We start from the raw sequence: 27,512 nt of genomic DNA on the forward strand, positions 1-27,512 counted from the left end.
TACTAAACTACTGCACCCAGGTTTGTGTTCTTGGCATAGTAAGATTTGGACATGATGTAGAAAGATTATTTGATGATTATTTGATAAACTGTAAATATTTACTATGTGATATATGCTTCACTTGACAGATGGAACTACTTATTATAGAATGTAATAGTATTAGGATTGTTATTGACTGTATGTGTATACTAATTATGTATGTGTATTTGTGACCCGCTTTGGTTAAGGCAGGATATAAATTTTTAAAATAAAATATACTCAGTCTAAGCCCGCTATAAAAATAAACGTATAGGTTACTACACAACACTAAGGGGGTCTTTTACTAAGCCGAGTAGTGTTATTAGCATGCGGTAGAAATCAGCTGGTGGTAAACGCCAAGATGCTCATTATATTCCTACGGGTGTCTCGGCGTTTACCGCCAGCTGAAAATGCTGTTGAGGCTTAGTAAAAGACCCCCTAACTCTTTAAATTATCATATTGTAAAGAGAGTGTCTGTAAATTGCCAAACCTTAATGCATCTGAAGCTTGCCCACTGCACCACAATGCACATATTTGAGAGTTGTTCCCAGGGGTACGTTCAGGTTGGGGGGTGAGAACAGTATACACAAATAGAATTTTAATATTTTTGCACATATACTTTCAGAAAAATCTACCTGCAGGAAAAGCAGGAGCACGTGACTCCATGTACTTTGAACCCATGGCACATTTCAAAGCAACGGTATGTATATAATTTTGCTTTGATAACAGATGCAGTCTTCATCCCTGCATATCCCCTAAATTCATCTCCTCCATCCTCACCCATAACCGAGGGTACTTCCTTCAATAACCCACCCAAACTTTCCTCTACCCAGTTTCCTCCTGATCCTAACAGCCTCCCGCCCCCCCTTCCCAGAAACGACTTCCACAATTTTTTTTTTGAGCAGTATTCACTATTCAACCAATGACTGTTCCAAGCCTCATTCTGGTGTTCTGGCTGCCTCTTTGGGTATTCCAAATCTCATTCTGGTGCTCCAATAGCCTCAGTGTGTTCCAAGCCTTGCTCTCGCATCAGAGTTTGACTACACTTCCCCAGAAAACCCACATCAACTTCTTCCATCCCGCACAGGAAGCCTGCAAACCTAGAAGTCAGACCTGTGGGATTCTCATGATCCCCAGTCTTGTGGCACTCTATACATGGTCTTCAACGCAATCCAAATCTGAAAATCTTTCTCCTCTAATGCCCTTATTAAGGATTGATCCCAGGTTTCCACATCAAACTGAATATCCACCCACTTAGTCTTCTAAAGATGTGTACTTTTATTTTTCCTTAATGAAGCTAACAAATTTCAACACCTTAAAGACACAGGTATAGCTTTAATTAAAGGCTGCATTTTCACATGCCGGTGACAGGCACGTCGCACATGAAGTCTGAAAGCACATACCTATACCTGACAAATTTAGAAAACAAATGAAAACTACAAATAGTTATAATGGTTATAATAGTTGTAAAATTATAATGGTTAACAATATCAATACAGAAACAGGCCCATTGATCTGTCTAGTCGGTCCATTACTCCTGTCTATACTAATAAGGATAAATCCCAGCTGCCAGACATAGAAACTTGGCTGCAAATAGGATGTCATTTTCAGTCCTCTCTCTCTTTAGTTCTCTACCACCTTGGGTAGATTAAATCCAATACCCACCCCCCTCCATTCTGTCTTACCAGCAAGCTTTTTCACAATCCAAAACCAGGGAGGTAGCTACGGGTGAGCCCCTCAGGTCTCAACACTCCCCCGAGGCCCCTGACCTCACAACAGGCACAGGAGCCAGAACGTAGAGCACAATCTGCAGTGTTCTCAGAGTCTGCACCTGCAACTACATGCACACAAATTTGGAAACTCAAGCCCAGCTAAAACAAATATATATATTTAACACGTACAGTGTAAAACTGTTGACCAGGGTTCGATTCCCACTGCAGCTCCTTGTGACCTTGGGCGAGTCACTTAACCCCCCCATTGCCCTAGGTAGAACCCCCCCCCCCCAAAAAAAATGGCAATGTAGACTGCCCCACTTTGTCTGTACACTTGTCTTTTAGATTGTAAGCTCGTTGAGCAGGGACTGTCCTTCTATGTTAAATTGTACAGCGCTGCGTAACCCTAGTAGCGCTTTAGAAATGTTAAGTAGTAGTAGTAAGTGTGAACTTACTGCACGGCCATTACATTTTTTGGCCTTTTTACCCGGTGCAGTAAAAGGGGCCCTGTCACGCAGCAAAAACAGCCGCCGCTGCTACCACAGGGCTCCTTAACCTTCCATTGCCCCAGGTACAAAATAAGCACCTGTATACAATATATAAACCACCGATGGTAACCACAGAGGCCCGGTATATCAAATCCCATCTCCTTTCCCTTGTTGATTGGATCTTTTAAACTGTAACCAGATTTCACAACTGATCAGTGAAAGAAGTATGACTGGCCTCATTAAACTGGAATTCGCTTCTCCTGGATCTGGATTTCTCGGTCTCTGCATCTTAATTTATTTTAGAAGAAATTGAAGACACTGCTTTTTAATGAATTACTGATGAAACTATGACCTGAACGATTATACCTGTAAGAACTTATGGATTTTAACTGATTTGGCTGTAAGTTAGTTTGATTTTATTTGGGGGTTTTATTTTAATTTAAATATTTCAGATATATTTTTAGTGTGTGTGTGTATAAGTATACACACATTTTTATATTATGTACTACTACTACTATCTAGCATTTCTATAGCGCTACAAAGCGTACGCAGCGCTGCACAAACATAGAAGAAAGACAGTCCCTGCTCAAAGAGCTTACAATCTAGTAGACAAAAAATAAAGCAAACAAATCAATTAATGTGTAGAGGAAAGAGGAGAGGAGGGTAGGTGGAGGCGAGTGGATACAAGTGGTTACGAGTCAAAAGCAATGTTAAAGAGGTGGGCTTATGTGATTTTTTTGTTGAATTGTATTTTGTAATCCTCCTAGTACTCCTTTTCTGGGTATACAGTGGAATTTAAAAAGTGTTGAATTAAATTAAATTCCACACAAAATGTCTCTTCTATTCACTACTAACTTTACAGAAATCAAAAGATAAAATTCACATGGTAGAAACATGGACTTTGTTTTCATGTGGTTTCATTTTCCACAATTTCTAAGAAGCAGGGGAGAATACAGAATCTGCAGTTATAAGCATTACATCCCTTAAATTGTGGACAAGACAAGGAGGCAGCTTCTGATAAAAGTTCTGTTCCGAATGTATGGGCAACATACCATGTAGGTCACTTCAGAACGATATAAACAAACAGTGAACCTGCAAACTGGAAGTCACCCATGGCTCTCTGATTTAACAGCTAATGGAAAACAGCAGGTGAAGGTGAGCAAGATTTAAAATTGCTGATAAAGGTGGAATATTGTGATCAAGCTCCCTTCTGGGGGAAAGGTGTACTCTCTCCTCTTAGCCTACTTCCCCTAATAACTGCTTTGTTGGTGTCCAAATTTTCAGGACATGTTGGGGGTATGTGAGGGCCTCCACACATAGACAGAACTGTCGTACAATTTCTGCTTGTTATAGTACTATCATGCTTTTATCATTTTCATGTTGCACAAAATCCTTCTGTACACTAATTGTATATCTTCTAATATATTTCCACCACTCATGATGTATTGTAAGCCACATTGAGCCTGCAAAGAGGTGGGAAAATGTGGGATACTACTACTATTTAGCATTTCTATAGCACTACAAGGCATACGCAGCGCTGCACAAACATAGAAGAAAGACAGTCCCTGCTCAAAGAGCTTACAATCTAATAGACAAAAAATAAAGTAATCAAATCAATTAATGTGTAGAGGAAGGAGAAGAGGAGGGTAGGTGGAGGCGAGTGGTTACGAGTCAAAAGCAATGTTAAAGAGGTGGGCTTTCAGTCTAGATTTAAAGGTGGCCAAGGATGGGGCAAGACGTAGGGGCTCAGGAAGTTTATTCCAGGCGAGAAAGAAAGGGGCAAAGTCTAGAGTTGGCAGTAGTGGAGAAGGGAACAGATAAGAAGGATTTATCCATGGAGCGGAATGCACGGGAAGGGGTGTAGGGAGATACTGGGGAGCAGCAGAGTGAGTACATTTATAGGTTAGTAGAAGAAGCTTGAACAGGATGCGAAAACGGATAGGGAACCAGTGAAGCAACTTGAGGAGAGGGGTAGTATGAGTAAAGCGACCCTGGCGGAAGATGAGACAGGCAGCAGAGTTTTGAACCGACTGGAGAGGGGAGAGGTGACTAAGTGGGAGGCCAGCAAGAAGCAGATTGCAGTAGTCTAAACGAGAGGTGACAAGGGTGTGGATGAGGGTTTTGGTAGAGTGCTCGGAAAGAAAGGGGCGGATTTTACGGATGTTGTAAAGAAAGAAACGACAGGTCTTGGCAATCTGCTGGATATGAGCAGAGAAGGAGAGAGAAGAGTCAAAGATGACCCCAAGGTTTCGAGCTGAGGAGACAGGGAGAATGAGAGAGCCATCAACAGAAATAGAAAACGGGGGGAGTGGGGAGGTGGGTTTGGGGGGAAAAATGAGAAGCAATAAATGCAATAAATAAATAAAATAAATAAGGTTTTTATTTTTGTAGTTTGATTTTTTTTTAAAGGATCTATGTATACATGTGGAATACAGATGTGGGTATCTTAAAAAAAGTAGTGCTGGGTGGAACTTCTTGTATTATTCAGTGAGGGATACCTGAAAGTTGAAATGGAGAAAATCAAAGCCTCTACACAGCACTTCAGCCAGAAAAGTGAAGAAATGAATTTGTAGTAAATCACTGAGAATGTATCAGTAAATCTGCAAATTATAAGCAGCCTTTAAAACATGAGTGATTTACAAAAACAGAAAGTAAGCAAAACAAAAAAATCAATGCATAGTGCAAAATAAGGTGTTTGTGCTTCTTTCTACCCAGAGAGAGAAAATGGGAGAGCAGAACACTTGTAACACAGGCATGCATCCATCTTCTCCAACATCATAAAAGCTTTATTGTATTTCTAGCACAGCTGGATCTGAGTTTTGGAGTAATACTAAGGGTTGGAAATGAAACTGGTGCTGTGTGGGCATAAAAGCAGGTAGAGTGAGGAGAGTGATTTGTAATTATATACTGCTACAGGCTAGTCATACTTATACAGGATGGCTATTATACAGGAAGACCAAGAAAGACAGGTTATAAACAAGAAAATCAGATTAGCTTCTGGAGACACTTTCTGTTGTAACACTAAAGTAGAATCTATTGAGAAAAAAAAAAAAAGAAATCACAAAGCAGGGAGGTTGGGTGCTGAAGACTAGAGCTCTCAACAGGAAGGTTCTTTCTGAATTCCCATATAAACTCCTCCTGCTGGTTTCAAATGTAGAGAATCAATTTGACACCCTCCAGCCATTGTTATACTGCTTTGAACCACCTGACAATACCGAATGCGCTGCCCAGATGTATGGCAAAATGATGTGCATTAATTAGCATCCATGCCTTGTTTCACTGCAGTGTTTGCCGAAGACAAACAGCGGCCACACCACTTCAATTCTCAGGGTTGCTCCAGCCCTCAAGACCTGCAATCAAAGGCTTATTAAAAAGAAAATCAAAGTTCCCTACCTGTAATTGGTACAGGGCTGCCCTTAGGGGAGCACATTTGGGTGATTGTGCTGCACTTGAAGGACCCAGGCTGCAATGGTGGCCCACCCTAATGTCATTGTAGAATGCCTGTGAGCCAGGAGGAGCCACAGAAGAAGAGATGTAAGGAACAGCTTGCTAGTCCCGGGGGTACAATTTTTCTTTACTCTTCAAAATACATACCCCCTTCTTCCAAACTGCACCACCACGTAGAGCTACCTTCCCCCCCCCCCCCCCCCCCCCCCCAAGATACAACACATACAGCGTACACACAGAACACACACACTCGGAGCTCACTGGGGTTGTAAAGAATATCATGAGCCATGTTCGTCATGCTTTCCCCACTCGTTTTGAGTTATTGACCTGAATGTACCTAAATTGATTGTCTTAATTATTGCAAGCTGCTTTGGATGCTTCTTTGCAGTTAAGTAGAATATATATTTATATTTTTATAAATAAAAACAAATATATATATATATATACTGGAAAGTGGGAGCAGGTGTAGCAAAAAACCTGCTCTTCTACTCTAATGGAATTTGGGAGGAAATCTATTATATTCAATCTTTTTTTTGGAGGGGGGCAAAGAGGGCTTGATAGCTGAACTGACCCAGGCCTCATACCCCTCTACAGCAGGCATGTCCAAGTTTAGTCATCAAGGGCCACAAACAGACCAGATAAACAACTGGGCAAAAACATATATATATTAAAAAATTAACACAAATTTGTAATCTCCATTCCTTCTCTCCACTTTATCAGCTAAGCTACACTAAAATTCTTTAGCTCAGTCATTCTACATCAACAATTCCCTCCTCAATTCCACTATTTCAGTCTGAATCTCTTCCAACTGCACAAACATCATAGGTTCCAAGAGTCAGTTTTGAATCGAAAGTTTCTTTTGAATCCCATATTAATAACTAGGAATTTTATTTTTTTTTATAAACTCAGGAAGTTGAGACTAATCCGTTTCTGCTTTCATGAAGAACACTTTGCTCTAGTTGTCCAATCTTTGATTCTATTACAATTATTGGGATTCTGTGTATATCTGTATAGCACAAAAGTTACAAATCAGACTTCCAATTATTCCAAAACACTGCTGCAAGACTGATTTTCACATGTTATATGACAGGGTTACACCTCTGTTGCTCAGGCTTCAGTGGTTACCATTAAAGCTAGGTTTTCATGTAAAATTTCTTGTCTGGTTCATAAATCTTTTTGGGCAAGTTCCAACCCATTTATATGAGTTACTGAACAGACCGTTATCACAGTACACCTACAGAACCAGTGATCACTGTTTACTATCTTTTCCCTCTTTAAAAGGTGTTTTATTGTTGAGACAATTGGATAGTTTTTTTTTCTTTTTAAGCAGCTTCTATCTGGAATTCTTTGCTTCTAGAAATTAAGTCAGAAGCTTCTTTCACAATCTTTCTGAAAAAAAACAGACATTTCTTTTTAATACTTTGTTTTATTAGACAACTAGTAAGAAATGCCCGTTTCTGGAAAAAATGAAACGGGCGCTAGCAGAGTAACCCCCCCCCCCCCCCGTCCTCCCTCCCGAGTTGCAGACACCCCCTCCGTGCCTCCGTTCCGAGTTGCACACCTCTCCTCTCTTCCTCCGTTCGTCCCTCAGTGACGTGGTTGTGAGGGCCGCCCCGCCCTCAACGTCATCGCGTTTTGACGCGAGGGCCACCCCGCCCTCAACATCATCGCGTTTTGACGCAAGGGCGGAGCTACAGTGACTGGAGCCTGCAGGCCAAACCGGATATCTCGGGCGCCTCAAGTTTCCGGCTTGAGGCTTCAAAGTGCCTTTTATATATATATTATTGAGACAATTGGATAGGTTTTTTTCAAGCAGCTTCTATCTGGAATTCTTTGCTTCTAGAAATTAAGTCAGAAGCTTCTTTCACAATCTTTCTGAAAAAAACAGACATTTCTTTTTAATACTTTGTTTTATTAGACGATATTTTTTGAAAATTGCTGTAAGTTTGAACTGAAACCATTTTGTATGCTGTAATTTTTTATTTTAATATTTTGTATACTGCTGGAGGACCTATTTGGCATAGGCCAGTGATCTTCGCTAATTTTTAAGTTGGGGCCACTTTGGATCCAAATGAGCTGAAGGACAGCTGCCAAATATCTTCCTGTGTGAGGCTGTGACATTGCTGACTAGGGTGCGCCAGTGACATCCCTCCTACCAGCCCGCCTTCAAACTTTTCACCAGGGTATCCTCAAGGAGGTGGGTATTTCCAAATGCATTCTCGTCATCTATTTGAGAAATGATTTGCTCTTCAAGCATGCAGCTCTTCCTCCCATCCACTTCCGCCTTTTGGTCATGAGCTTGGGTAGAGAGGCAGAGTACCAAAAAAAAAAAAAAATGATGGGGGCCTTCACAGAGGTTTCCCAGGGCCTCCATTGTCCCCAGGGCCTTGCATTGAAGAACACTGGAATTGGTGGTTAACAAATACCTGATTTAGATTAGATTATCCCTTTTGAATTCAATACGGATATTCTGAAAACTTGGCCTGTTTGCAGTCCTTGAGGACTGATCCCGGACAAGCCTGCTCTAGAGTCTGCCCTGAACAAAGCAGCTTACAAAGGTATCATGTGACCATACATGACACTAAGCAGAATGGTTGCATTTTTTGGTAAAGCAGACGAGGGGAAAAATACCAATTGCATATTTAGTCTATTGCCTTTTGGAGTAATAGCAAAGTGGTGGTTTATATATCATAGAAAGTGGAGGGGTGGGATCTAAAAAGAAAACTACTCAGCGAGTAGTGTAGATTAGCTGATAAAGTGGAGAAAAGGAATGGAGATTACAAATTGCACAGAAGGGAGAGAGGTGAAAAAAGAAACTAAATAGTAAATGTCTGCTTGAAAAGCCAGATCATGAGTCTTAACCTGAAAAAAGAAGTATGTGCAGCTAGTTCTCAGTGTCAGAGTGACCGAGTTCCAGAGTAATGATAGCAAAAGGCACAGCGCCAAGGGGAATCCAGATAGATTCTAGAAGGGGTGGGACAGTTAAGAGAATCTGGAGGCTCACCAATTGTCCCAACAAAGAATAAGCAGTTCAGATAGGTAGTTTTACATCGTACAACAGTAGCTAAGTTTTCGCATCATTTTAGCATCTCCTATATAATAATTCGTCAATCTGCGTCCCTGGATGGCTGGCTGGCTGGCTTCGTAACTGTATGCAAATGAGATACTACGTAATTGGCTCGCCTCCAGTCTTCCCTTCCCTCTCAGTGTCCAACCCTCGCGGAAAGAGGAAATTACGTCAGAGGAGGGCAGGACACAAAGAGAAGGAAAGGGAAGGCTGGAGGTGAGCTGAGCCTGCCGCTTTCACTGATGCCGCTGCGACTTCAGGTAAGGAGAAATTAGATCTTATCTGCTAATTTGCTTTCCTTTAGTCCCTCCGGACCGGTCCAGGGATTGACTGATGGGTTATGCACCTCCTCCAGCAGATGGAGACTGAGAACCCTGAATCTAGAGAGCCCATAAAAGCCCTGGCCACACAGCCCTAGACTTAGTATACCAGTAAAAAAGCAGGAAAAGAGAAAAAAAAAAGGTAAGCGTACCCTTCTGCGCCACCGAACATCCGAGCAGCCATGCAATGGGGAAAGCGAGACAACACCACCGCCGTGCCAGTCTGCTAAAACGGTTTCTTTTTTTTTTTAATCTAAACTGAAAAACCCAAAATGAACACACCCCCTACCAATTTTCTACGGTATTTAGCAAGGAAGGGTGGGGCCTGGACCGGTCCGGAGGGACTAACGGAAAGCAAATTAGCAGGTAAGATCTAATTTCTCCTTCCTTAGTGTCCCTCCGGACCGGTCCAGGGATTGACTGATGGGAAGTAACAAAGCAGTGCTCTTAAGGGAAGGATCCCAGCAAACAGAGAGAACACTAGCTCCAAAAACAGCATCCTGGCGACACTGCACATCCAACCTGTAATGCTTCGAAAATGAATGCAATGAAGACCACGTCGCCGCTTTACAGATCTCCAAAGGAGGAACCAAGGAGCGTTCCGCCCATGAGGTCGCCTGTCTTCTAATAGAGTGGGCCTTGATTCCTGTCGGAACTTGTTTGCCCAATAGAAGGTAAGCTGACACTATCATCTCTTTTAACCACCGAGACAAGGTTGGTTTAGACGCTGCTAAGCCTTTACGAGATCCTCCAACAAGAAAAAAGAGACGATCCGACCTCCTGAACTCCTGCGTAGCCTTGAGATAGCTCGTCAAAACTCTCCCGACATCCAAAGACTGCATTGTTCATCAGAACCCAAGGAGGAACAGAAAACCAGTAGGACGACAGCTTTGGACACATGAAAACAGGAAACGACCTTAGGAAGGAAAGAAGGTACCAGCCGCAGCACTACCCGTTCCCTCGAGAATTCCAGAAAGGGAGACTTACAGGAAAGAGCCTGCAACTCTGAGACATGCCGGGCCGAGTTGATGGCAACTAAAAAGACTGTCTTAAGCATCAAGTCCTTCAGACAGCAAGAAGATAAGGGCTCAAAAGGAGCTCTAGTAAGGACCGAGAGGACCATATTAAGGTCCCAAGCCAGAAAAATGGATCGAGAAGGCGGACACATTAGGTTTACTTCCTTCATAAAACGGGACACATCTGGAAGGCTAGCCAAGGACCTGCCCCGAATGCCACTCCGAAAGCAGGACAAAGCCGCAACCTGGACTTTAAGAGAAGCGCGAGCTAAGCCCTTATCAAAACCATGTTGCAAAAATTCCAACAACTGCGGGAGAAAAGACCGTAATGGAGAAATGTTCCGGTCCGCACACCATGCCTCAAAGATTCGCCCTGAAGTAATTAAGAGAAGTTGACTGACAATGAGAATGAAGCATGGTGGAAATGAGCTGTGCAGAGTAACCCCTCTTTTTTTAATCGTGCCCTTTCAAGAGCCAGGCCGTAAGACAAAACCGAGCCGGGTCTGGATGACAGATTGGTCCCTGAAAGAGAAGACCAGGATTGACCGGAAGCCGGAGGGGAGGAGCCACAAGAAGACGCATGAGATCCGCATACCATGTTCTGCGAGGCCAATCCGGAGCCACCAGAATTACCAAGCCTCCGTGCTCCACGATTCGCTGTATGAGGTGACCCAGCAGCGGCCACGGCGGAAACACATAAAGCAGACCCGCTGGCCATGGCTGAAGAAGTGCATCCACTCCGTCCGCTCACGGGTTCTGTTTGCGACTGTAAAAACGAGGTACTTGGGCGTTCAGGTGAGGGGCTAAGAGATCCATGACTGGCAACCCCCACTGACCTACTATTGCTCGAAAGGCCTCCTGACCGAGAGCCCATTCCCCTGGATCTAGACTGTGACGACTTAGGAAATCTGCTTGCACATTTTCTGTCCCTGCTACATGAGACGCTGAAAGAGCTACCAGGAGAGGCTCCGCCCAAGACAGGAGCTTCGACGCTTCCCGATGCAAGAGTTGACTCCTTGTGCCTCCCTGCCGATTGACATATGCCAACGTTGTTGCGTTGTCCGAAAGAATGCGAACCGACTTGCCCTGAATCAGGACTGAAAAGGCCTCCAGTGCTAGGTGAACTACCCTGGTCTCCAATAGATTGATGGATAAGGACTTCTCCAGGGGAGACCACCGGCCTTGCGCAAACTGACCCAGGCAGTGAGCACCCCAGCCTGTAAGACTGGCATCCGTCATTATCAGTGTCCATTGAGGCGGATCCAGCGGCATGCCCTTGGTCAAGTTGGACAACCTTAGCCACCAAAACAGGCTGGCGTGCTCTGGCATCCATAACGGTAATCTCATCTGTAAAGAGTCTGTCTGAGGAGACCACCGGGACAGCAAAGACACCTGCAGATACCGCATGTGCGCCCTGGCCCAAGGTACCGCTTCTATCGCCGCTGCCATGGACCCTAACACCTGCAGATAGTCTCGAGCACAGGGAATGCATCTGCTCAATAAGGTCTGAATTTGCGACTGCAGCTTGTGGATTCTGGTGCGAGAAAGGAAGACCCAACCCTCGGCAGTGTTGAACAGTACTCCCAAGTACTCAAGGGTCTGGGAGGGTACCAGATGGCCCATGACCATACTGGGCCTAGTCAGAGTTTGGTTCATAGGCCTCAGTTAGGCAATGCAGGCCTTATGCATACAAACAGGTATGGGCAGTATATCCCACTGCAGAATCACACCCCTGCAGCTTCACACCAGAGAGAGAAAATGCAGATGTCCCTTGGAATGTCAGTGTCCAGTGCTACAGGAAGTTCTATTAAAAAAAAAACAACATGACAGTATTGGGCCCAGTCAGAGTTTGGTTCATAGGCCTCAGTTAGGCAATGTAGATTTTATGCATACAAACAAATATAGGCAGTACATCCCACTACACCTCCAAAGACAGAAATATACCCACTGTATCTGAATGCATACCGATTCAATAGCTTTCTGACTTGCAGGGAGTAGTTTTACAAATCTCCATCTTTTTGCTATCATAGTTTCTCATTTTCAAGAGTATGAATCATCCAACTTAGAGATTCATGACAAAACCTAGCCCTTGACCCTAACTCCCAGAAATGCATTATCTCCCTGCTGGAGAATTCCAGTACCTTTCTGGTTAGGGCCCCCCTCCCCTGCTACATAGCAAAATAAGTTGTATGCCTCAAAAATACACTCTGGTATAAAATCCCCTCAACTTCTGCTTACCTTCTCCAGTGTATCCCTCCCTGCTGCCTGCATTTTTTTTTCCATCAGCAGCTTTGGCTTAACAGCCATGGGACTGGTGGGGGAGGGGAGGGGAGGGCATCTCTAGGGGGTAGAGCCTGAGCTCTTCTCTGGGCTTCCTTTTATCTGGAGCATTATCTACCCTTGTTTTGGGTAGTGAACACTCTGGCTCAGTGTCAGCTGGTCCACTGCAACAGTGGCTAAAGTAACTGAACTTTGCTGCTATCTGTCACAGACAGCACACCACTAACCTCTCTCAGTGCTGGAAACATTCTCTGCCACATTTCAAGGTCACATTCTGTGGCAGAGGCTTGTCATTTACCATGCTTCAGCAGCTTCCCCATTCATAAGCTGTATGTCAAACAGCTGTACCCCAGCCAACACAGAGCTGCTCTGGAATTTCAAAAGGAGAAAGCAGACCCATGACCAGTGCCAGATTTAGGCATAAGCTAAACAAGCTACATATATCTTAAGGCCTCACAAAAGCTCAGAAAATTTTTTGGCTTTTAGAATTTTGTGTGGCTTTTTATATGTACTGTAGTTTTTTTAATCTTGTGTAGCAAATTTTTTGTGTGTACTTATAAATGGCTTTATATGTAATTAATGTAAGTAATATTTAAAGCCCAAATTCATGGTGACCCAAGGTCCTGTTTTGGTACATAACTTTTTAACAAGGAGCCTCCAAGCTCTATACAGCCTAGGGCCTCACCAACTCTAAATCCAGCACTGCCCATGACCCTATTACTTCCAAAAGAATGATTAAGGTACTCTTCCTGGATGCCCTTAGCAAGCTCTCAGCTTCAGCTCTAGCCCCCTCTCTTTCCTCCTTGTGGTACCAGTCAAAGACCTGATCTTTCTGCTGAAGACAGATACTGACATGAAGTCAGTTAGTTTATGTCTCCATCTGCTGGTAGGAGGACATAAACCATATGTCTGGACTAATCTGGCAAGGAAGGAAAGGAAAGTGTCATATAAAAGGCCGATATTCAGTCAATTGCACTTAGTATTTTGCCGACCACCACCAGCATTATATCCAGAAATTTAATATTTAGCACTTAACCGGTTATAGAGAACCGCATAAAGATGCCTTTTTGCAGTTAATGCCTGGTTAGCTTCAGACAGGCAATTGACTCTCTTGACTCTCACTCACTCTCTCACTAGGTTTGAGCACTACTGTGCCAGAGAAAACATTTTATATTGGCTAAGAAAGTAAGGGGCCTTTTTACTACAGCTTAGCAACATTAAATGATGGGCATCCTATTTTATATATACAGGCTATATAGCACTTAGCACATGCTAACAGACATTCGTGTGTGCTTAGTAAAAGGGCCCCTAAGAAAGGTAAACAAAATTGTTGGCAAAGGACTAATAGAAAAATGAGAGCAAATTCTAAACAAGTCATGAAACTTCCTGGAAATGTTGTTAACACTAGTTACCCACTGTACTGCAGGTAGAGTTTAACATTCTGGTGCACTCAGAGCCCTGAGGGAAGGAAGACTGGCATATTTGGTAAAAAAAAAAAAAAAAGAGAGAGAGAGATTGAATTGTCCAGTTGAGATCTAGCCAAGATTTATTTATCTGAGATCTCTATGGTAAAGGAGATTTGGAGGAGTTCGGTCTGTAATAGGACGCTCTTAGGGGAGCAACAACTGCTAAAAAAGGCAAGGATGGAAGCAGACTGTTAATGTTTAGACAATGGCGAAAATCTATTGCTTAAGTAGTCCCGTCCTGTCGTCGTCCCCCAAGCTGGATTTTGCAGTCATAAACAGGTGGCTAGGGAATTCTTTAGTTGTTTGTCTTTGTTATAAATTATGTATGTTTTAATTGTAATCTGCATTGAATGAAATGACTGTTTAGTGCTACTTATAACAGTGCTATTACAGATTTTCTACATACGCTTGAGAGTCAACAAAAATGCAAACACATGTAAGGTTAACAGGGACACTGAAAACTGCTGATTTTTCTGGACTAAATTACTTGCCTAGACATTTTGAAAGCAGCAGCTAAAGAGGATATGTGATTACCAAACAGAAACAAAAAAAGGCAAAGATCTGCCACAGAAATGGCAAATCAAAAGAAAAAAAAAAAAAAAAACCAGATCAAAAAAGACAAAAAAATAGAACAGGAGGTAACAGAAGAAGTGGTTTATTACAAGTTACCCGACGTGGCCGATGCAGTTCTATTGATATACATTTAGTGTTGATATCATGTCTTGTATTAAAATTATTATTTTATTGCATGCATATTTAATCTGAATGTTTTTAACTGATATTGATTTGATGTTATATTTTATTGTATTATGTTTTTAGATTTGATCTGTTTTTATTTTATATGATGTGATAGTGTTTTTAGATATGTTTTATTATCAAATATACAATGGTGAAGTTTATGTTTTACTCATTATGTATTTTTATTTTGTAGTTTTTTTACCCCTGACGCAGCCTGAGGGCGAAACGTGGCCACGTCGGGTAACTTGTAATAAACCACTTCTTCTGTTACCCTCCTGTTCTATTTTTTTGTCTTTTTTGATCTGCTTTTTTTCTATGTGATTACCAAACCATGGCTCCCGCTCTCTGAGCATCAATGATTAAACTACAAGCGGCTATTAAAAAATACCTCAGCTCAAGACCACAGAGCAATCCTAATGCTATATGAAATCAACAGGAGTTCAACCATCTAGAAACCTTTTACTCCTGTCCCTTGCGCAAAGTAACACTCTGCTAGGGTGATCAAAACCCTAGCACAAGGTGGTGAACCCAACACATCATTGTGTATCTTCTAATGCTTTCTACATGGGGATGAGGGTAAAATACAAAAGAGAGAAGAGGTAATTCAAGCCCAACTAGAATTTGGGTCATAATAGCAACCTGCATCCTTTATGACCTAGATAATGCATATGCTTAAGCCACATAATAAAATTCAATTTCCAGTATAAATAGTTAAAAATGCAAATCCAGGTGATGAAAATTCTCATTACTAACCATTAACGTCAGAGTTTGCACTGCAAACAAGCTTAGCTGTGGGTTGGCCTAAAGGTTCAATTACAGTACTGTTCACTATTCATTACGATTTGATATACTGCTATTCAAACAATGGTTGGGGTGAGTGGGGGAGGGCCTCATTTTGGGCTCAGACCCCCTTCAAATTTGCAGCACCAGATGCATAGCTGGCAGGGATGCTCAAGCCTCGCCAACCGAAGAGATTCACTGCTGGAGCTCCCACCAGTGCTGCTCAGTGGGGGCAGGAAGTCAACAGGGTGCTCCAGCCACTGATGCTGGCACTACTGCACATGCTCAGTTCATGTATTAAATTGAACTCGTGGGGATGTGTTAGAGGCTACAGCACCCACTGGCTTCCTCGCTGTACAAGTAGCATGGAGGGAGGCTCCAGCAACGAATCTCTTCAGCTGGTGGGGCTTGAGCATCCCCACCAGCAAAGGTATGATGCAGATGCAGTAGTGGCTGGGGGAGGGGGGGGGGAATGGATTAAATGCTTGCCCTCCAGTCCACCCCTGGCCCCGTCCTGGCTAAACCCCTGGGTTGGCATCACAGAGGCATACAATACAGTTAAAATACAGGAGAGACAGACAGTACTATCATCCGAGATATGAAGACCCTTAAAGAGGTACACGGGAGGGGCAAGCAAACAGCATCTTGAAACAAAAGTAGCCAGAGATACAATAAGAATAGGGCCTGTGATGCCATTCAGACTTTAGGCGTGGTGCTTTGTAACCAAGTGAAATTAAAGAGATAATTATAAAATTGGAGCCAGAAAATGCTAAGTACAAAGAAGATTTGTCACAATTACAGGGGAAAACTGACAATATTCAGAACTTACAAGCTGCAATGATTTAAGACTTGCAAGCTTTGAGATTAAAAGCAGAACATTTGGAAAACTGTGCTCGCGCTACAAATTTAAGAATTTAAATTTTCCAAAGGCACCTTTAGGAACACCTAAAGATATGTTAAATCTGATGGAAGTTTTGAAAATTTCTCAGCAATCTTTGCCACCTATTGCATAAATCTATTATCTTCCATCGGCAAGGAAACAAACTGAAAATCTGGAAGAAAATGGACTAAAGAAGGATACTCTTGATGTTTTTACACTCCTAGAAAGATCCGATAGTAAGGAATTCACTCCCAGTACCTTACTCGTACAGCTAGCTTTGGCAGTAGAAAGGCACTGGTTGCTTTCTCTATATTTTAGGCATCGTACTGCTTCCTCTTTGAATTTCATAAGAATTTTTCCTTACATTTCTCGAGATATTCAAAACAGAAGGAAGCAGTTTCTTTTGTTTCATCCAGTTCTTTTGCAAATGGGAGCACTGCTCTATTTGAAGTTTCCTTGCAAGTGTAAAATTAAGTTTAAAAATAATAAATATATTTTCTTTGATTTTTCTCATCTATCTGCTTTTGTAAATGGACAGGTACAAATCAAGGTAGGGTATACCCAAAAAGTAGCACATATGAGTTTATCTTGTTGGGCAGACTGGATAGACCGTGCAGGTCTTTTTCCATGTTACTATGTAAATGCTAACAGGCCAATAGGGACCCCTGTAGAAAGCTCCCCTAAAGTTGCATCTTGACTACTATTTTGATATGCAGATTAGGTAATGCTGATATTGTCTCTTGTAATTAAAAAATATTTCTCTTTGGGTTTTTTTTTTGTTACATTTGTACCCCGCGCTTTCCCACTCATGGCAGGCTCAATGGAGCTTACATGGGGCAATGGAGGGTTAAGTGACTTGCCCAGAGTCCCAAGGAGCTGCCTGTGCCTGAAGTGGGAATTGAACTCAGTTCCTCAAGACCAAAGTCCACCACCCTAACCACTAGGCCACTCCTCCACTGTTGCTACTATTAGAGATTCTACATGGAATGTTGCTATTCCACTAGCAACATTCCATGTAGAAGGCTGTGCAGGCTTCTGTTTCTGTGAGTCTGACGTCCTGCACGTACGTGCAGGACGTCAGACTCACAGAAGCAGAAGCCTGCGCGGCCACATTGCTGATCTGCAAGGGCCGACTTCTACATGGAATGTTGCTAGTGGAATAGGAACATTCCATGTAGAATCTCCAATAGTAGCAACAGTGGAGGAGTGGCCTAGGGTGGTGGACTTTGGTCCTGAGGAACTGAGTTTGATTCCCACTTCAGGCACAGGCAGCTCCTTGTGACTCTGGGCAAGTCACTTAACCCTCCATTGCCTACCGCATTGAGCCTGCCATGAGTGGGAAAGCGCGGGGTACAAATGTAACAAAAATAAAAATAGAGAACAGTTCTGATTGAACTAAAAGTTCAAAAATAAGAGGAAGGCACTGCAGGGCCAAATCTCCCCATAGAGCAAAAAAACAAAAAATGACTGTTTGTTAGTTTTGAGCATTTTCATGCTTTCAATGGATAAATACAGGAAAATTACTGTAGATCCACATGTACACAGGTACTGAACGGGCTTACCCCTTCTTTTGGGTCTGTGTGAAGGCCTCCACCAGCAGTCCCGTGCCAACACGCTCTTTTGTCTATCAAAGGCCAGGTCTGGAGGTTCTGTTTTGTGGGGAAACAGGGAGTCGTCATGAACCAAGAATTTAACTGTGCAACAACTTCAGAATCACAGTTGATAACAATGTGCAGCTTGTGTCTTCTTCATACAACCGGAATGTGCAGCAAGAGAGCAATAACTTAACAGATAAACACACTCTGGTCAATTTTGAAGTGACAAGCAAGAACCAATAAAGAGATCTGCTGCAAATTAAGAAACTTTGCAAATGAATGATACTAAAGCATCAATACTAACAAAAGTGTGTTCAAATAAATTGACAGCTAGCTAGAAAACAAAAATTAAGATCCTCTCACATTCATATTTGTTTTTTTTTTTTTTTTGTTCCTTCTGGAGAAAATTAGTTGTTTTTTTTTAAATTTCTTCCTTATATAGCTTCATATGAATAAAGTGCTACCATGCCCATCAGTGTGATAACGGCATGAAGCATGACAAAGACTGAACCTAAGGAAGATGATTTTACTAAAAATGTGGAACCTAAAGATTATGGCAGCAGTTTTCAACTGGTGTGCCGAAGGACAGGCACATAAAGCAGGGGTTTTTTTTTTTTAAACATGATCTCTCTCCACTTTCCTTTGTGTTTATTTATTTCTACCCTGCCTTTATCCAAGGCGGGTAACAACACAACACACATAATAATGAAAATACAACAGTACACACTACTAATCAATACAATAAGATCAGTCTACTACTACTACTACTTAACATTTCTAGAGCGCTACTAGGGTTACACAGTGCTGTACAAAATAAACCAAGGAGGACGGTCCCTGCTCAAAGGAGCTTACAATCTAAAGAACAAAATGTCAAGTTGGGGCAGTCTAGCTTTCTTGGGTAGAGGTGTAGAGGTTAGTTGCCGAAAGCGACATTGAAGAGGTGGGCTTTAAGCAGAGATTTGAAGATGGGCAGGGAGGGGGCCTGGCGTATGGGCTCGGGGAGTTTGTTCCACGCGTGGGGTGAGGCGAGGCAGAAAGGGCGGAGCCTGGAGTTGGCGGTGGTGGAGAAGGGTACTGAAAGGAGGGATTTGTCTTGAGAGCGGAGGTTATGGGTAGGAACGTAAGGGGAGATGAGGGTTGAGAGATAGGGAGGGGCTGCAGATCGAGTACATTTGTAGGTTAGTAGCAGAAGCTTGAATTGAATGCAGTCTCACCCTAATAGCGCAGCAAAGGACACCAACAAGCATTATTAATCAGCACAATGGTCCTACAGATAGCATTTCAACATCTGCTTAAATAATGCAGTATTTTGTTGTGATTTCAAAGAGGCAATTTATTCTATGCCTGAGGTCTAGCAACAAAGAGAGTACCCTTCCCTCCCGCTATGGATCAAGTACCTCAGCCTCTTCTGACCATAGCCTCCTGGCACCCTCCTTCACCGGTGGTCAAACCTCACCTCTTCACTTGCAACGATAGTCATAGCAAACTGCCTGGGCCGAACCTGAACGTTTCTTCTGTGGCTGTTCCACACTCACATAACGAGGAAGTTGTGTCAGAGGAGCGGGACAGCTAAAGAGGAAAAGGCCCAGGGTTGGCCTAGGCAGTTCGCTATGACTGTCGCTGCCAGCGAATAGGTGAGGTTTGACAGCCAGGGGAAGTGGTTGGCGAAGGAAAGGCTCTGGATCCACAAGGGGAGAAGCCTAGAGATGCTAGTCATTGGGAGGGGGGGGGCCAAGGGCAGAAGAAAGCGAGGTGCTAGAATCATAGGGGGAGGGGCTAAGGGGCTGGCATCATGGAGGGGCTCAAGGAAGAAGAGGGTAACGTGCTGGTGTCACAGAGGGGCTCAAGGCATAAAAGTGTGAGGTCTGGGGGGAGCTGAAGGAAGAAAAGGGAAGGTGGCGGAATGGGGCTATAGAAAGATAAGGGAGAGGTGCTGTGTCATGGGGGGGGGGGGGTTAGAGAGGACAGAGGAGGTGGAGGCAAGAGGGGAGAGAGGTACAGGCGATATGCTGGACCTGTGAAAGGTAAGGGGACAGTAGAGAGGGGTGAAATACTGGGCTGTGGGGAGGGAGCTGGAGAATGGGGGACCTCTCCAGGCTGTGGAAGGAAGGAAGGAGAGAGAGAGAGTAGTAAGAGTAAGTTCCTGGATTATGGGGGATGGAGGAAAAAAAAAGAAACACTGGACCCACAGGAAATATGGCTTCACAAACCCTGAAGCCATGCTCCTTCCTGGGTTGTATAGGGGATAAACAGCACTTACTAGGCTTTCACTTCCAGTTACCGTATATAGAACTCAGGAAGGAGCAGGCTGTCAGGGTTTATGTAGCTATGTATCCTGCTGCAAGGTTGGGTTTCCTGTGGTCACTCTCTCCTCTAAGCCACACTTTTTCTTTGGAGGGGGGGAGGGGAAGGGAGGGCCTAGAGATAGAGGGTAAGAGCTGACTGGACCATAAGGGGGAACATGGAGTTACTGGACCATAGGGGTGAAAGGGAAGAGAGAGGGGACACAGAGCTGCTGAATCATAGGAGGGGAAGGAAGAAGAAACAGGAAAATGCTGGACCGTAGGGGTAGATGAGAGAGAAAGAGGATAGGGAGATGCTGGGCTACAATGTGTGGAGAAGGGGAGACTGGGAGATGTTTGTTATGGTGGAACCATGTGGGACAACCCATGAAGATTCTCAAGGAAATGAGCGAGAGGATGATGGTGAGTACAGAGGGTAGAGGTGTAGTAATAGGGAGTGGGTTAAAGAGAAGAGAATAGAGTCCAGGGAAGCAGCGAGTCAGGAGAGCTAGGGGGTGAGGGAAGGAGATGGAAAGTTAGCATGTAAGTGAAGTATAGTAGAACGACTGAAGAGTGAGAGGGTGAAATCTGAGTAGGCAGACAGAAAACAGGAAATATGTTAGAGAGCCCTAGCCGCTTTAGCCTTTCCTCTTTGGAAAGTTGTCTCATCCCCTTTATCATTTTCATTGTCCTTTTCTGTACCTTTTCCAGCTCTACTATATCTTTTGAGATGTGGTGACCAAAATTGCACAGAGTATTCAACTTGCAGTTGCAGCACAGGGCGATACAAAGGCATTATAATGCCCTCATTTTTGTTTTCCATTCCTTTCCTAATAATGCCTAACGTTCTATTTGCTTTATTAGCTGCCGCCACACACTGAGCAGAGGGTTTCAACGAATCATCAATGATGTAACCTAGATCCCTTTCCTGGTCGGTGACTCCTAATGTGGAACCTTGCATCATGTAACTGTAGTTCGAGTTCCTCTTCCCACATGCATCACTTTTCAGTTGCTCACATTAAAGATCACCTGCCATTTGGATGCCCAGTCTCCCAGTCTCAAAAGGTCTTCTTGTAATTTTTCACAATCCTCTTGCGATTTAACAACTTTAAATAACTTTGAGTTGTCAGCAAATTTAATTATCTCACTAGTTACTCCCATCTCTAGATCATTTATAAATATGTTCAAAAGCATTGGTCCCAGCACAGACTCCTGGGGAACCCCACTACCTACCCTTCTCCACTGAGAATACTGACCATTTAACCCTACTCTCTGTTTTAAACAGTTTTTAATCCACAATAGAACACTACCTCCTATCCCATGACTCTCCAATTTCCTCTGGAGACTTTCATGAAGTACTGTATACTTTATCAAATGCCTTTTCAAAATCCAGACACACAATCATCAATTAGCTCACCTTTACCCACGTTTGTTCATCCCTTCAAAGAAATATAGTAGATTGATGAGGCAAGATTTCCATTCACTAGATACATGTTGGCTCTGTCTCATTAATCCCATGCTTTTTGGATATGCTCTGTAATTTTGTTCTTTATAACAGTCTTTACCATTTTGCCCAGCACCAACGTCTGGCTTGCCGGTCTATAATTTCCCGGATCACATCTGGAACCTTTTTTAAAAATCGCCGTTACATTGGCCACCCTCGCCCATTATTATTGTGTTCCCCAGTTTGTCAGCCTCCCTACTTAAGTACATAAGTATTGCCATACTGAGCAGACCAAAGGTCCATCAAGCCCAGCATCCTGTTTCATCCAAAAATGGCCAATCCAGGTCTGATAACATTTCTACATCTGTCTGTTCATCCTGGCCAGGTAGATGGTAGCACACTCCTATCTCAGATGTGTTTTATGTCCTGCAGAATGTTCAATCTATTTGATTCAAGGCCCTCCTTAACACACAATGCTACCCCTCCACCAACTGATTTCTAGAGCACCGGTGCTCAAACTGGTCCTCAGCACCCCTCCACAAGACTGTCATATTTTCAGGGTCTCCATAATGAATGTGCAGGCAGCATAAATAGCATCAGACCTTCCCCCAGCTGGCAGCAACAATCACTAGACCTTAAAGAAGCTAAGCCCTTTCTAGTCTTCAATAGGGTGGAATCCCAGCTGGGTCTTGCTTTTCCTTGGTCCAGTTCTCTCGGGCTGACAAACTAGAGTGTGAGTCCTCCAGGGACAGGGAAATACCCAGTGAACCTAATTGTAATTCATCTTGAACTACTACTGAAAAAGGTGTGAGTAAAATCCAAGTAAATAAAATAAATAAGATATGCCTTTACATTGTCAATATCAAAACTGTCACGTTCCCTGTCTATGCAGAGTATGGGCACCAGAGGATCGGACGGCCATCTTGGTTTTGGGCTTATTCCAGGTTTGGGCGGCCATCTTAGTAGGGGGCAGCTTAAGTTATGGTAGCCATCTTGGAGTAGGGCAGCTTCAGGAAGGAAGCCCATATTTGGGCACAGGGTGTCACCGATGGGGGCAGCTATCTTTTTTTTTTTTTTTTTGTTACATTTGTACCCCGCGTTTCCCCACTCATGGCAGGCTCAATGCGGCAGGCAATGGAGGGTTAAGTGACTTGCCCAGAGTCACAAGGAGCTGCCTGTGCTGGGAATCGAACTCAGTTCCTCAGTTCCCCAGGACCAAAGTCCACCACCCTAACCACTAGGCCACTCCTCCGCCTGATTTCAGCTGTGCTAGTTTGGGCCTAATTTCTACACTGTTTAAGACTCTGCCCTCAGTCCTTCCGTGCTTCGGCTTCTACTCAGTTCGCTGATTAGTTGCAGTGCTTTTGGATCTGCTATTGACCGCCGCCTGGTATCGACCTCTGCCTGTCCCTGGATCTGCTATTGACCGCCGCCTGGTATCGACCTCTGCCTGTCCCTGGATCTGCTATTGACCGCCGCCTGGTACTGACCTCTGCCTGTCCCTGGATCTGCTATTGACCGCCGCCTGGTACTGACCTCTGCCTGTTCCTGGATCTGCTATTGACCGCTGCCTGGTACTGACCTCTGCCTGTTCCTGGATCTGCTATTGACCGCTGCCTGGTACTGACCTCTGCCTGTTCCTGGATGTGCTATTGTCTGCTGCCTGGTACTGACCACTGCCTGTCCCTGGATCTTCTGTTCTCTGCAGCCTGGTCTAACCCTGTGGACTTTGTGCTGGACTTTGTTCTCTCTGCTGTTGGCTACCCATACTCAGGGGCTCAACCCCTGAGGAACGGTGGGAGACACGGGGTTTTGACCGACAGCCCGGTGAGGGGTTTCCCTCATCGAGTACAAGGGCTCACCTCTCCTTGTGGAAAGCATTACAAAAACACTTCTTATAAACTGCTAAACTCCCCTTTCAGGGTTCAATGCGGTGTACAATACAAGTTAAAATTACAATCAATACTCATCTAAACAATAGTGTTATCAGGAAACACAAAAGTTTTCACTTTTTCTAAAGGTCAAATAATACCTATCTTTCTGTCCAGGCCAGAAAATCACTGTCTAACAAACCTGTAAGGTGATACCTTGTTCAAGCCAGTTACTTAACTAGTAGGTAGGAGGACAGGATCTCAAGAATCAGTTTGAGCAGTACTACTATAAATAATCTACATTCTCCTAACATGGCTTAGTAAAAGGGTCCCATAAACTATAGCAATTCACTGACAAAGTACACTTGCAGAGATGTTTTGCATGAAATGAAAGACATTTCAGTACACTGCTGAAAGATCCCCTCAAATGCAAAACAACTTCTGGAAGGCTGTATCTCAGCTAAAAGCCAATATGTGAGCTTATAATACACACGTTAAACATCACATCTCATTTGCTTCAAGTACACATATTACACTTTTGTTTTCAGGCGATGATCCACTATGGGAACATCAACTGGGGTACACATTTTTTGACCTAAAGTTTTCCACTTCTAGAATGATCCATAACCAAGAAATAAGCAATATTCTACTGGCAAAGCCATACAACACTGCTGTCAGATGCTACTATCTTATACTGATACTTCCCTTACAGAAATTACAGGATACGTTAAGTCTGTGAACTCTAGCACTTTTTTTTTTTTTTTTTAAACTATAAGGGCTGCAATTAAGCTCCATTTCCAATGGTCTGAATAAAGCAAGCAGTAATGTTTGGTTCCAGCCAGTTCAAGCAGCGAAGGCATAGTTGTATGTCGAGTGTGTCCCGACTGATCCAAACATCAAAAGGTAGAGTTCTTAGAAAATCCTACCATCTTACAGACAGATTCTGATTCCAGCTTGCAATCTTTCTGTTCCAAACCAACGACTAAGCTAACGTAGTGAAGCGACAACTCCCAACTGTTTTATGTTGATTGTTCATTGTCCTTCCCTTATTTTACCGTGCAACAATTCAAAACAAGTCTAATGGTTTAAATTGTTCTACATACTGTCAGAATAATTTGATTGTGTAATAATAACATGGCTTGAAGATGAGAGGAAGAGCACATTTCTAATTTCTCTAAAAATCTTCCATTAAGGAATGAAGACTGAAGTCCAAATTAAGGGCTCGTTTACTAAGCCGCGTTAGTGCTTTTAGCGCGCGCTAACCGTTAGCGTGCACTAACTGTGTAAGCGTCCACAATATTCCTATGGGCGCCTACACAGTTAACGCGGGCTAATTTTGTGCATGTTGTGAGCACTCTGGAGGGCTGGTGCGAGGGAAAGGGTATAGTGGGTCTTTCAGCCGGCATCATCCCCATTCATTCAGCCCAGCTAGGAGAACAGGGCGCCATCTAGGGATCAAACTGCCAGGGAAAGCTGTAATGCAGGAGAATAACTACACTTCCCAGAAGCCAGTGCAGGGTCAGCTGAACTCCCAGGAGGGGGAGGGTGGAGTGACTGATTGGGAGATGAGGTCTGATCCTGGAGATGGGGGAACAGCTGGTGGAGCTTGGGGAGGAGGAGATGGAGTGGAATAAAGAGGAGGTAGAAGGAGAAGGTAAGGAGGAGTGCATGGAGGTTGGAGGGCTTGCTCAAACTTCCTCAGGAAAGGTAAAGGCTCTGGTGGCGGGAGTGTGGCCCAAGCTGTGCATACTTAGAGAGGATAAAATAATCCAGTGGGGAAGCCACGGGTGGAAGAAACTAACCCATAAACTATCTAAGGGTAGAAGATAGTGCTGAGGAGGAGAGGCTACAATTGGGAGCAAGACAAAGGTTTGCTGGGTGTGATATTCTGAGTTAAGATTGGACTGTGTTAATAAGCTGAATGTGGAAAAACTGAACTGACTCTTGCATTCTTGATGAAGAAACTGCTTGAGGATTAAAGCTGTATTAAAAGATGCTGAGAAAATAAAGACCTGTGGTTTTCAAGAACTATAAGACTGCTGGAGTTTTGTGTGTCCCAGTCGTGAGCTGATCCTGGGCGCAGGTCAGCTGGGCAGCAGTTAAACTAGGACAAGCAGTGCAGCGAGGCGGTGGTTGCAGCTCGTACCGGGGAAAAGCTAGCCAAGCTAAGCAGAGTCAACCCCGGCTCTCACCTGGAAGGCTGACCTGGTTACAACGTGCTAAAAATGCTAGCGGACCTTAGTAAACGGGCCCTAAATGCATGCTGGTAACATTATATTACAGTCCAAAACAGAACCTATTTTAGGTGTAGCGAGAAGTCATCTGAAGCAACTACAGCCTTTGATACTTCATTTGCTGCAAACACTACAAGATACATTTGAGAGCAAATACACTGCATTACATCTCTAAAGCTTTCTGCATGCATTATTCCTGTTGGCATCAAATGAGGATTTCTCAAGAGTAAAAGCATGCATCAGAATTTAAGTACTTGTCAAGAAAGCCAGTGGCAGAAGCCTACCTTAACCATGTTTGATAAAGACTTGTTATCTGTGAAGAAAAACTAAGCACATGAAGCGAAGCACACAGCATACGCTGGCAAAGGGTTCCAAGGGTTTGCTTTTCTATTTTTGGTCCAGTGAGAAAAAAAAACAGCTTACACCTTACCTTTGCAGTATCTAAGAAGCAGCTTGAATATTTTCCCCTAAAACTGAGCCATGTGCATCGTCTCACAAAGCTGTGTGGAATCTGGATGAAAGAAAGAAAAATCACACAAATGTTAAAAAGAGGATATATTCAAGTTTCCAAAGTAATACTTCATTTACTGTTGCAACATGTCTCCGAAATATGAGAAAAAAAAAAGCCCAACTTAAATTAAGGGGTAAAGAAAAGGTACATAACAGGTGTAAGATTCTCAACCATAATGAAAGAAACCAATGACTCTTTACCTTCACTTTAATTTTAAAACAATTTTATTGGTAAGACAACAGGCAAACAGATCAAAAGAACAATCAGCAGAAAGGAACAGCAAAAAAGGTGAACTTGCCCACCACAAACATTAAGTAACTATAGGCCAAGCACATCATATATTTCTTCTTTATACCCTCCAAAACTCGACCCAAAACAAAAATCGGCAAAGCCTGGTTTCTTATGGCCATCATGGGCGCTTTGAGAGCATCAACGCACTCAATGCCATGCTTCAAGGAGGATCAAAGACTATGCTTCTTGGCCTCTGCTCAACATTTGCCATTGGAATCTCTCAGCGTTAAGGATGAAGCCTTCCTCACTCTTGGGAGAGGTTTGGAGGATGTCCAATCCTGATGGCAGCTATGTCTAGGCCCTCTCAATGCTGATGCCAGAGGTGCTAATGCTTCCAATGCCAAAGTTAACGAACTGCACTTCTCAGTAGAGAATGACATGGGGACGGGGACCCGCAGTAACAGCGGGGATGGGGACAAACTTTGTCCCCAGTTATTTTCTACTTTGAAGCCTGTTAGTGGACTGGACTCTTATTTATGTTTGAGTGGTGCAGACAACGATATTTTGATGGTTTGGAAAAACAAGCAAACATGCTGGCCACAACTAGCAAAAATGGGGAATGCTGTACATTCTGCTACCAGTACATCTTCTAAGAAGACATCTTTTATTGAAGGAAGGATTGTGGTAGACAGAAGAGCTAGACAGTGCTACATAGGGTGTATTTCTCCCCTCTAGGGCATACAGAACGGGTTGTATTTTGTACCCCTGGACATTTTAACAGGGTGGATTAGGATTCCTTGGGGTTGTAGAAATTAGCTATTGTTGGGGTTGGAAGGGTAGAGGGTGGTGAGGAGGGTTATTATAGCTGCTCACTATTATTGTTTTCTATTTGTAATTTTTACACAATAATTGCACAGCATATTGTTCCTTTTTATACTTTAATAAAAAAGATTTAAATGTAAAATCATAATTGTTTGAGGCTTCTGCAGATGAGGTTGGAGCACGGACGGGGACAGAACTTGCAGGGACGGGGCAGGGGACAAACTTTGTCCCGTGTCTTTCTCTACTTCTCAGCACCAAAAATCTATTTACACTGCTTTTCATGACCTCCGATGCCTCTTCTTCAAGTTTG

General features: G+C 43.4%; 1 protein-coding gene across 2 annotated transcripts in view; it reads right to left on the minus strand.

Moving 5' to 3' along the window:
• ABCB7 (ATP binding cassette subfamily B member 7) overlaps positions 1-27,512 on the minus strand; it is a 183,507-nt gene that overhangs the window by 137,116 nt on the left and 18,879 nt on the right. For both annotated transcript variants that reach the window (XM_030208818.1, XM_030208819.1), the window contains exons 2-3: positions 26,069-26,149; positions 17,775-17,861 (exon numbers count right to left, since the gene is read on the minus strand). In XM_030208818.1, coding sequence (XP_030064678.1) covers positions 17,775-17,861; positions 26,069-26,149 — 168 coding nt within the window. The remainder of the gene's footprint in view (positions 1-17,774; positions 17,862-26,068; positions 26,150-27,512) is intronic.

This window comes from Microcaecilia unicolor, chromosome 7, assembly GCF_901765095.1.
Source record: "Microcaecilia unicolor chromosome 7, aMicUni1.1, whole genome shotgun sequence".
Taxonomy (NCBI): domain Eukaryota; kingdom Metazoa; phylum Chordata; class Amphibia; order Gymnophiona; family Siphonopidae; genus Microcaecilia; species Microcaecilia unicolor.